General features: G+C 38.1%; 1 protein-coding gene across 4 annotated transcripts in view; it reads right to left on the bottom strand.

Annotated features, from left to right (window-relative positions):
* MAGI3 (membrane associated guanylate kinase, WW and PDZ domain containing 3) overlaps positions 1 to 12,428 on the bottom strand; it is a 265,966-nt gene that overhangs the window by 62,379 nt on the left and 191,159 nt on the right. For all 4 annotated transcript variants that reach the window (XM_044447426.1, XM_044447410.1, XM_044447417.1 and 1 more), the window contains exons 4-7: positions 12,091 to 12,300; positions 7,854 to 8,028; positions 5,540 to 5,619; positions 803 to 860 (exon numbers count right to left, since the gene is read on the bottom strand). In XM_044447426.1, the coding sequence (XP_044303361.1) occupies positions 803 to 860; positions 5,540 to 5,619; positions 7,854 to 8,028; positions 12,091 to 12,300 (523 nt within the window). The remainder of the gene's footprint in view (positions 1 to 802; positions 861 to 5,539; positions 5,620 to 7,853; positions 8,029 to 12,090; positions 12,301 to 12,428) is intronic.

Here is a 12,428-nt window from a genome sequence, read left to right as displayed (position 1 = left end):
GGCCCCTCCCCTGTGCCCTGCCCATCCCGGCAATTGGCCAGCGGGCAGCTAGTTTGAGACCCCTGCTCTAGGATGTATGCCATTTTTTATTCAATTTTTCCTTAAAAGAGGAAAGACACAGAGAAACATAGCAACCACACTCCCACAAAAAATTAGAGAGTTCCCCTTCCACAGAAACTACTGCATCAATCATTAAACTTTGCAGGCATTAAACTCAAGCAGGTCAAATATGCCTTCAGTGTTGATCTAAGTGTGTTCAGAAAGGGTTTAAAATTGGCAATTCCATTTTTTTAAAAGCAAAGTATTAAACATGCATAGTACAAAGCTGTTGCTGCTCCTAGTTCTCTGTCTCCTCACAGGCATAATTTCCTCCTAAGAGATACTATCCATTTCTGGATTACCTACTATTCAACAGGAAGCATGAAGTGTTGGATTTCCAAACCTAGGCTCTGATCATTACTGAACTGAAGACTAAATGAATCTGAGCAGAAGACAGCTATCCAAAGCAATAAGTTGGAGACCAAGTTGAAGGAAGTCCATGCACAAGTATATATAACTCTTCCTATCTTGTATACATGAATATGATTCAACTATCTGTGCAGATGTTACTGATGCTTCTGGAAGATACAGACATATTTAAAAAGCTTTCTGAAATGTGAGGAACATTGCCCTCCTAATCATGTTTTATAACTTAAAACAGAACTCTGCATTTATTGCATATTACGCTCTGCTTCCCTATGAGTCATGTCATAAAATTAAGCTATCAACAACTGTGAAAAAAACAAACAAACAAACAACTCACTCAACATAGTATGTTCCATACTGAGGGTCTTCTATTCTTTCCCAGCCATAAGGAAGCTCTGTGAAGAAAATAATTATTGTAGTTTATTACTTATTGGTTAAATTTATGTCCCACCTCATCCTGTGAGTTCAGAGAAGCTTACAGCAATTTTATAAATACCCAGCACTGCCCCCAAAGGGCTCATGATCCAAGTATTAAATCTGGATGGCATGGTAAAACAAGAAGTGCAAAGCTGCTTCTTCAAATTTGTCAGATTATCAAGATATGAACAGAATTAAAATGAAAATACAATTTTAAAAGGCTCCATATCACTCCCATCCTAAACTTTGTTAAAGGGTATTTGGTTGTAAATAACCTGCCTAGTTCTATCTAATGGACTTGCCATACAAAACGTAGGTAGAGATGATAAATATCTGCCTTGCTTGCTCCTTCTCCTGCTTCTAAAAAAGTATATATGGTTTTCATCAACACCAACTGGTGAAACAACAGCACAGTGAGATAGTGATGATTCACCTCAATTCCTCTGATTCTTCCAATAAGATACTGAAGGAAGTGTCACCTTTTGTAAGAGGGTAAGAAAATTAGAATTTTGTCGGGGCAGGTTTGTTTAGGAAGTATCTTTAAAATGCATGCATCTTTAAACTATTGGTATTTTCTAGGAAAATTTCTAAATCCTGCTATTTAAAACTGAGGGCAGATTTCTACAGACTTCTAGAAGTAACTCTGTTACAGATATGGAGGCATGTGTATAAAATTGTTCCAATCCAATGTTTACAATGATGTTTACCAGATTTTCCAAACTACCAATATTAAAAATGGGTGCTTACTGTAATGAAAAGAAAGCTTCAGAAACTTAGTAATAATGTAAGGCCATAAAAATTAAAATGTTATTTTATTCAAACAACTCATTTTTCATCTGTAATACTGATTAATTAAACTTGAAGCAATTTCAGTAACTACAACATGGGAAAGCCTCAATTAAAATGCACACTGAAAAAGCAATCAAGTGCCAGTGCCCATTTCCTTTCCAAGATTAGCCCATGTACACTGCTTTCACACAACAAAAACCCATGAAATTGTTTGGCTGTTCCTTCAAGTTTATACATCTTATAGATGAAGGTGTCAAGTATGATGTTTTCAACATGGTAGAAAAATCTTGTTTAATCTTAAATGAAAATTTATTCTCCTCTATCCCCTTTTGTTGATTATGAAGGACAGCATTGGACTAGTAATTTTGTTTGAATACACTTCAAATATACAAACAATAAATTTCACATTTTCTATCAATAAAATTTGATACTGTGGCTCTTTTAAAGCTGTATATCATGGCATTTATTAAGATGTTAGCACGGATCCAAGGATTTGTGAGGAAAATTTCATTTATAAAACACTCCTAGGCATGGAATATGGGTGGAATCTCATTGATTCTCCATGCAGTCCTCTGTTTTTCTGAAAATCTGCTACAGGGTATAGAGAAACTCTCCAAAATAACAATTGAGGCTTCAGAGTTTGCAAAACTGGTCTCCTTCCATGGTATCTCAGCCTTTCCTGTAAACAGAAGGCTTTCTTTTATTAGCGGAAGGGCTGTTCTGAATCCAACGAATTCCATAGTAGTATCAGGTGAAGTGTCATTCATAGGGCAGGTTGTTTGGCTCTCCCTATCAAATAAACTGCAGCAAAATCTAGCACACACTGCCATGGTGGCAGTGAGTATTGCTGTTGCGAACATGCCAAAACTCAAAGTAACCAGAAGGCATATACAGAAACTTTGTCCTGTGTGATCTTTAGCAATCTGCCATTTTTGTTCTTTTAAATGGAACAAGTCCTCTGCAAAGGTGACTGCCAGCAACCAATTAAACCTCCTTCCCAATGGAGGAGATCACAGTGTGCCGGGATGTACACTTCACAGTAGCACAATGCTTCTGGGTTAAGTCTAAAATATTTGCTGGCTTGGCCTGGCTCTGGTTCAGGGGCTAGTTCAAACCAGCCAGAGCCAACCAGAGGAGACCTTTTGAGCAAGCTGGCTAGTTTGCTGTAGTACCTTAGGAGAGAGATCTGGATGAAGAAGAATGACCAAAACTTGTATGTAGAATAAAGTTAATGTTGTTGTGCTGTGTTCTTTCAATTTGAGTCAAGATGAAGTACTTGCATATTTTAAAGAAACATACTCTTGGTGCTGCGGTTTTCTGTATATTTAAAAAAAAGCCATTTACAAGGGAGAGTGTTCTTATATTTTTTAACAAGAATCAATGTCTGGTGTTGCAATTTCTTGTTTATATTTTAAAATCAATGTATACTGCTGGTGCAAGAATTTCATCTTTTACAAAATTCAATAATCCATACTGTTGTAGTAATACCTTGGTTTGAGCAACCAAAAGAGCAGAAAACATAAGCACGTTTTTAAGATCCCATTCCTTCATTGGATACGTTGTTAGAAGGCAGGGGAATAGGGAGAACCAAAACAAAAACAAAACAAAACCCCAAACAAAAAAACCTCTTTAGATAAGGAAGTCATGCCATTTGCAATTTCTGGCTACTCTGAAGATGCAATACAGGAAGAGGAATTTCATTACCTCAACTATTAGACTGTGCTACCACTGTTGGTTCCAATTTTATTTTATTTTTTGAATAACATCGGAAGTTATTTCTTGGTTAAGATGTTAATCCATGAGCTGCCTAATTTTTCTCTGTGGTTCACTGATGCTGCTTGTTTCAATCAGGTTGCGGTATACACCTGAGAAAATCTCCCAGAACCAAGGGTGCAATATATCACTTCTCCTTCCCAGAACATTTAAGGGCAACTCCAGCACAAACATACAACCATGACCATTACTTGAACTGCTGTGCTTGGACACTCCTCCTTCCACATTCTACTTTGAGAGTTGTCTGAATTTGCCAAAAGTGTGACTTCACTACCAGAGTTCTTCTTCCCCATCCAACTTGTTTTTTACAATACACTGCCTGATGAAAAGATAAGGAAATCTCAAAACTTTATTTCTGTTCATTAGTTAATTTAATAAAGGAATTACACCAATAAGGATCCTAGTATTTTGCTTCTGGGCAACATAGCTATATTTACTATTTTGGGCAATCTTTCGCAAAGTCTTTAACAAAAGGATGCTTCAGGAAGCAAAGTTCATATGTTTAAAAAACACGGTGCTTAGCGGCCAAACTGCATGTTTGTCACAGTCGCCATGCAATTGTCTCACTTGTGTCATGCCAGTGGCCTGCCTTTGACTTCCCAGCCACAAGTAGTCTTTTTTCATACTTACAACTATTTCTTTATGATACCAATATTAACATTTCTCATAATTAATATAGAGACATATGTACACGCAATCCTTTCTAAAACATTGCTTCAATTGTTAGATACATTATGCAACTTCATAAAAGGTGAATAATTTACAATCACAGTACTCAATCGTTCTCAGCTTAACATAACATTTTTATACAAATGTTTCTGAAAAAAAAATACATGAAGAGTATCGCCCATCTGCCTCTAAATCAGGTATGGGGAGCCTTCAGGCTTGGGGACGGAGATGTTCCCCTTCCCTGGTGCCTCCTGCTTTCCTCCAGTTACTGAATGGTGTCACCTGTCTTTTGTGTTTAATATTTAAACTTATTACAACACCTACAAAATTAATTCTATTCAAACTCAGTTAAAGTAAATCCACAACCAGTGGCCCAATGTCACCCAGTGGCTGAGTGCGGACTAGAACATGAATCTTCCAAGACTCAGTCCAGCATTATAACCACTAGACCACACTAAATTTCCCAAATGTGATCCCTAAGTGCTTCTCTAAAACTGAAGCTGTCCCTCAAGCTAGAAGAGGTTCTTCAGTCTGATGGCTGTTCAGACTGTATACATTAAAAGAGCAAGAGCTGAGGCTTAAGTTGCCTTCTGACAGTAAATTTTAGTTTATTAATTCTGCTGCTTTTCTGAGACATCCTGAAAAAAATTGACTATAACAGAAACAGAAAACCAGTGGACCTCCAAATGTTGTTGGAATACAATTCCCATCATCCCTATTATCTATGCTGACCAGAGCTGATGAAAGTGAAGTCCAATAGCATCTGGAGGTTCCCATCCTGTGTAGCAAATATGTGTAGATATGTAGAAAATATCTAGAGAACACAATCCTTAACGATGAAAGAGGAAAAGGAACAAATCAGTTCTTGTACTCTCTTTCTATAATCATGCATTACAACATGAGATCACTCTTGGCCACCTAGTGCCTAAACATTAGCTTGTGCACAATTCTTTTAGAAATGTCATATTTGTATGCAAGAGGAGATGGCAAACACAGACATCACTTCCCTCTGATATTGTCAAATGTATAATAATAAACTGACCTGAACAACTGACTGCTTGCATAATGAAGGCTAAGCTTGAATTGGAAGATGTCAAAGCCTGTTAATTTTCATTTTATCGTAACAATTTTATCTCTGCACTTTTTCCTAATGCCCAAGATTCTACAGAACTTCAATAAGGCACTTTTTGCAACTTTGTGCTAAATCAAGCAATACAGGAAAACCACCTATAGCCATGTTAGCAATTCACTAACACTCAAAAACAACTTTGCAACTGTTTACACCAACTCTAAGCAATTTGCATATTAATTTTAAATGGCTTGTGTAAAAAGTGATATGCAATGGCCCAGTTCATTAGAACCACCACTACACCATTAAAAACTTGAACTGAACTTGGTGCAAGAAAAAGGATCTTGAGCTTCTCACCTCCATCTTCACAATCTTCAGGAGCTTTTGCTTTTTTGCAAAGACGAGGATCCAACCAGGTGGTGGTTTTGGTGTTGTGACTGTGGGACACAGAAGACCCAGTTAGAAAATATTCCTCCAAAGCCCCTACACATCTAGTTATAGAGATAAGGGAACTTTTTGCCTTTATTTAAGCCCATATTGTTGCAAGTTACATGGGGCATGATACAATTAAAGCAGAAATGATCCACAGCTCTGCATATTAGGTTGTTTGTTTCAAGCAGCTGCAGCTAAAGGTAGGAAATAGGAAAGGAAGATTTCTAAGCAATTCACTTCACTGGTTCAACAGTATGAAGCTAGTAACAAGATATAACTGTTTTTAGCAATTTGAAAAAATGTCAGCGTCACCTGTGATAAATAGATTTAAAGGTGAAACTGTATTTCAGACTTTTTCTATTTATGATATATTGTAGTTATGTTCTTTTATGACAATGAAATCAGAAGCTCTGCAAAGGAAAATCAGGAAATCAGGAAAAAACTGTGTAAGAGATACTGGTTAACAGCCACAGTTTATGCAGTTTTACTACAAAACAGCAGGTTTGTTTAGAGCAAGGCTTAGGTTACAGTTGTCAGAAAATACTGGTAACTCCTCAACATTCAATGCGTGATGAATCCAGGAATTCTGTGGATGTGTGTGGGTGTATGTGCAAGTTTAGCAGAGAACAAACAGGCTAATGAAACAAAAACACACATGTCCCTTCTGGCTCTTTATAACACTTCTAAAAGCATTCTGTATTAAGCTTGATTTTAAGAATATTTGTAAAAGTAAAGGTACTGATGTAAAGGTACAAATGAAAAGAAAGGTACAAATGAAAAGAAATAGATGTTTTTGAAGACTCTGGATATTCTGTTCCTCCATCTGCTGTTGACTACTTCAGACAAGCTGCTGGAAGACTTATAGAAGAAAAGGAGTGGCCTCTGGTTAGAGATTTGGTTGGAGTTCAGTTCTGGTTTCAGTCTGGAGGGAGCAATTCCCACATAGGTGCATGAGCCCTATATGTCCAAGGACACATGAAAGAATTGACAAAAAGGATCCTTTTTGTCTAGACCTCACTTCACCTGTACCAACAAGAGTTTCCAGAAGCCCTGCATGGCTTCCAAGATCTCCTACATCCAAGGAGTTCCCCCCTTTCCACAGGATCCAACTCTACTTGGGAGTCACCAGCCATCAGGTAGGGAAGGCAGCTTTCTGGACTCCAACTAGCACCGGACTCTAACCGGAGGCCCTCCCTTTTCTTTAGGAACTGGGTCTTCTCCCAGGCAGTGGCTCTTTCCAACAGAGGCTTTTCCTTACCCAGAGACTCCTTGCTCTGTCGGGGTTGGCTCTCTTAAGTCTTGATTTTTCCAAATCACCTTTCCTCAAGCCCTGCTCATGGCCAGTGGAGATTCCCATGTCTATTTCTTATCAGCTCAAGATTCACACAGGCTTGCCATGTTTTTACTCCCTGCACATTTGCAACTTTTATGGAGGCTATAACCAGTTTCCACCATCCCTTTGATTACTGTACCCAGGTCAGGTTAGCTTGTTAGTTGTGGGTTACACAATATTCATTTTGTTCTTATTCCCACTCCCTTCTAGGACAGTATGACTGTGATGTTTTTACTATGTGGCCTCCCTCAGGCCAACTATTTCTGGGGCCTTCCTCTGGCCAACTACTTTTGGGGTGCTGCAATTGATAACAGGATGATCCAGTTTTACAACACAGCAGCCAACACCTATCTGATTAAATTTTTAAGAAATGAAGTGTTGAGTTCCCAAACAGACTACCCATATAACTGATACATTTGTGTTAAACATATGAATCTTAGCAAATAAAGAATCCTGGCAAATTAAAGTATTTCAGAGTACAATTTTAAAGGTTTATACAGAAAGAAGTCCAACAACCCCCAGCATTCTCCAGTCATCATACGGAGAGTTGCAGAGCACTTTCGATCTAAAGATATGTACATAATATTGCATGTAATACATAATATTGTACCCTTTGTTTTACTAACTTCCACATATTTAAATAAGAATTTTACAGAGCTTCAAAGGAGCAATCTTTCCAAATGAGTTTATTTGTCTTTACTGGGTGGGGGAAATGCTACAGAGCCCTCATTTTCTCCAGACCAACCCATGCACTGAAACATGACAGAACTTCTCTTCAACTGTTCAAATGGATAGTGATTGCATACAGTTAAATCAATTGCTCAAACAGTACCCTGTTAATCAGACAAAAACCTTCAAACACTTGATTGCCCTAAATTTCACACAGTTTTACAGAAGTCTACTCACTCAATGAAGTAGATCATGCCTGTGTCCGTGTAGGCCATTTCCCAATTCTTGGGCAGAGGCTCTAGGTTTTCTTCTCTTGATAAATAGTTTCTGAAATCCATAGAACTACTTGTCTGATTGTAACTAGGAACAGGCTTCATCCAATCAGAAGAATCTGAATGTCTGTCTTTGTTTTCTGCAATTGTTTAAGGTAAATTGTTAGTTTACCCCATCTTCATGCTTCTTTGCACACAGGTACCTTCCTGTGTTGGTTGTAAAGCAAATATTAAATCCATAATTTCATCTGAATTTTTACACAATGTTGTTTTTATGCTATAAACTTCAAAGACATAAAAGTTTAACTATTAAAATATCTGGGTAATAAAAGTTTTCAACTGGCACCAGAAAGAGAAAGGAGTAGGTGCCTCGGATATTTCTTTGAGGAGCTGAGTCCGTAAGTGAGGTGCCACAACTGAAAGGTCCTTCTTCTGGTTGCCACACTGCTTACTTCCCTCAGAGGGGGCTGCTTAAGAAGGACCTCAGACGATGATCTTTAGGACATTAATATTTTTAATAGGGGTTAATATTTTAAACCCTAGGTTTTAAATATTAGGGTTTAAAATGTTAGCACTAGTACTTTGAACTGGATCTTTTTAAATAGAACATTGTTGACATTGTTTTAATAGAATTCTGTACATGGTTCTGAGGAGTGTTGTGCTAATCGAACAGTAAAGAAATGCCTAAATAAATATACAATGTACATTATTCATTTTCACCTGCCTAGATACACTTCCTCGTTCCTATCTGTGGTTATAATTGGGAAAAACATTGGGAATCCAAGATTTGGAAAGAGCACAAGTTGTCACTGAAGAATAAAGAAAAATGAGGCTGCTTAAGAAGTAACTTACTCTGTTGTGCACATTCGAACTGGCTACCTTTCGATCAACCAGCCCAGCAGCACAGCAGTTTAAACTACTGCACCACCTGCATCCCGATTTTAAGAAGGAAAGGGGTAAAGTGGGAGGGGTGGGTGTTCCTGTGTAGTCTTGGATATCTGCTCATAAGTAAAACTCATTGTGTCTCTTAGGACTTCTTGAGCTATAAATATGTGTTCATATTTTCGGCTGTTGGGGGAGAGGGAAGGTTAAAAAAACATGCTTACAGGGGAATGATTTCTGCTCTATGCAGTTGTGCTGTGTGTCTTCTGAGGCAAAAATAAGATTGGACCTGTAGTCAAGTCTATCAGTCACTGATAACAGTATATGACAGCCTTGACAATATTATCAGTCAGACTTTCAATGACTCACAGCCAAAATTGAGACTCATAAAACCTCTACTAGTAGCCTGACAATTGTAGCAATGCCTGTTTGGTCCAATAAATAAATAATTATTTGTTCATATCTTGCAGCTCTCAAACACCTGACATTTCATTGAGCAAGTCTGACCACACCTGGTATGTCGACATCAGGATAACTGTCAGCAATTGCATTCTTCACAAATTCATTCACCGCCCCCGAAAGCCATTGGTGACCGAATTGGTGGTCATTATTACAGTTTGTAGAACTAACTGTGTGGTATATGAAGAAGTGCAACCCTTTTATTTGTCCTGAATCTCCCAACTATCTGGCTACTGGGATGACCAGCTTCTAGTACAAGAGAGGGAGATTTTTTTCCCCCTTTTTCTACTTCTCCACCCCAACTAAAAATCTGTACACCTCTATCATGTCTCATCCTACTGAACTATTTTCTAAGCATTTCCAACCTTTCTTCACAAATTGCTCCAGGCTCTTGAGCTATTAGTTGCCCCTTTCTATGCTGTTTTCAACTTTATCATTTTTCAACGTGGTGACCAAAACTGTACACAGATATTCTACATGCATCACATCAATGATTTGCGTAAGGACAATTGAATCTTCAATTCCTTCCCTAATTATACCTAACATGGAGTTCGTCTTTTTCACAGCAGCTGCATACTTGGTAAATATTTCCACTGAGTTGTCCATTCCAACCCAAACATGTCTTCCTTAACAGTCACTGCTAGCTCGTACTCTATCAGCTTAGAAGCTGGTATGTATTAATATGGCTTTAATATGTATTATTTTACACTTGCTTACACTGAACTTCACTTGCCATTTTGATGCTCATTCTCCCAGTTTGGAATGATCCTTTTGGAGCTCTTCACAATTCCTTTTTGTTGTAAGCATCCTAAATAATTTTTATTGTTTGCTAATTTTGCCATTCCACTACTCACTTCTAATTCCCAGCCATTTATGAATCAGCAAAAAAGCCCTGGTCCTAGTACAGATCTTTTATTTTATTCTTTTCCTTTTAAAATTATTATTTTAAACCATGTATAGAAAGTGAACAGTACATAAATGCTATTTTGTTCCTTTTCTATAGATGCACCATCTACACATTTTATTTCATACAGTTACAAAATCTGAGCATTCTGGATAGGGGTTATACTATGATTTTCTTCCGGAACAGAAGAATACAGTAAATAAAATTATAATCTAGGAAGACTGCATCTACTCAGACTAGTCAGATAAGGATTAAAATCACACATTTCTCAAATTAAAATACCCACCCAACAAAGAAAAAAAAAAAAGACAGATCAAGATGGCCATGCTGGTACTCAGGAATAAATGCATTACTGCAAAGACCCAATAGAACAAGTTACAGAACACTATCTGTTGTTACCTAAAGTTCATGGCACAATGGACCACTCTAATGTATCATCAGTAAGTAAAACCAACCCTGGACAGTTACACTGACCACTCACACACCTTGTATAATAGGCTTGCATTTGTTCATAGGCAGTCCCCCAACCTAGAAAGGATACTTATAACTAACAATGACCTCACAACAGAGACAAAGAAACAGAGATATAAACAAAGGAACCATGGCAGCCACAAATGCCAACTGTCTTCAATCTAGTGTGGCAACAGTATTAAAAGACCTAATAATGACATTCACAACATCAGGGGCTTATATGGCTGATATGATATATGCCATTACTTGCCAGCGATGCTATAACTGCATTCTACCTAGGACAAACTGGCCAGTCTCTATACAAAAGGACAAGTGGATATAAATCTGAAATCAGGAATAGCATCACAAATCAGAAACCAGTGGGGGAGCATTTAGCCCTCCCAAAGGTAGGGTTCACTAGGCTCTGCAAATGATTTTAAGATGAATAAAGGAACATACAAAAAAAGATATCAATGTGAAATTGTCAAAGTTGGTAAAAAATCAGCTCTGCTCACTGTGGATTAAATAAGGACAACAGTTTTTAATCACACCATGTAAGTAGATCACCAGTGCAATCAACGGAAAGCAAAAACTGCAGCCTTTTTGAGAGATAAACTAGAGGGAGTTGGTGACTCTTTGAGGCAATGTCCAAGGTTGATACCTCCTGCAGCTTGGCTACATATACTGCTACCACCCGTGCCCATGCCAGCCAAGACTTCAAATTCCTGCACTTGTACACATTCCCACAGTTGCACACCTACCATTAACAGCACAACAATAATGAACCCATGTGCATGTTTTGCATGGAAATGTTGTAAAACAATTATGTGACAGCCCCTCCAAAGTGTCACTGAGACACTCTGAAGGAGCTGTTTACACAAGTGCAAAAAAGTTGCAATTGGCTTGCTGTTGCAGTAGAGAGGGCAGCAAAGCAGTACTGCTTGGGCACTGTTGGACAGCCAGACAATCTCAGCAAAAGCAGCAATAGCTTCTTTCCACTGTTACCAAGTGAGTTGCTAGCCGAACGCCCCCACCCATGATGGGTTCAGACAACATGATAACCTAACTGTGGGTACAACTCCTAGAATAAATTATGGGAAGTAATGGCATTTGCTGACCTCAAACAAGCCATCCTGTGAGAATCAGTCTTAGACAGACTTATACAGCAAACTATACTGGGTAGAACCCACAATGGGTGACTGTGTCATGGAAACGCAGTCTCTGATTTATCAACCAACATTTTGTGCATGGAAACTGTTAAAGTAACTATCATTGTCTGTATTTTCTACATTTCAATTCCCTGTAACGAAGTAATTTCCCATAAGCACTCCTCCACAAACACATTTGTATATAAATTTGCTATTTGGGTTAGCTTGCATCTGATGAAGTGAAGAATGTCCAAACTTAACACTAGAATAAATGTGTTATCGGTTATACTGCAGTACACTACCATTAAAGCATTCAATTTCATCTGGTGTTTATGAAATGAGTAAGTATGTGTACTGACCTGTTCCACCATTACCATTAATAGCTTCCTTTTCTTCTTCTTCTTCTTCTTCAGGGAGGGAACTGTCCATTTTCTGCATCTTGCTGACTGATGTTGTTCTTTTTCTTTGAGATTCTGGGTCAAAATCATTATCAAAAAGTACTTGATCCACTGGATCTGGCTGAAATGGGCTGGGCTCAGCTGGAGGCTTAGGAGTACCATAGAAATTACCTTGCATGTACACACACACATGCATACGCACACACAATTATATGAGAGAGGGGGGGAGGGGGGAGGAAGAGAGGAGAGCATTTAAACAATAAACAGAATTTGTATTAAGTATTTCCACAAATAATTTG

The sequence above is a fragment of the Varanus komodoensis genome, unplaced genomic scaffold (genome assembly GCF_004798865.1).
Source record: "Varanus komodoensis strain SLA01 unplaced genomic scaffold, ASM479886v1 scaffold1, whole genome shotgun sequence".
In the NCBI taxonomy this organism is placed as follows: Eukaryota; Metazoa; Chordata; class Lepidosauria; order Squamata; family Varanidae; genus Varanus; species Varanus komodoensis.
The sequence above is the reverse complement of the archived record's forward strand: the minus strand, read 5'-3'. Positions and strand labels throughout refer to the sequence as shown.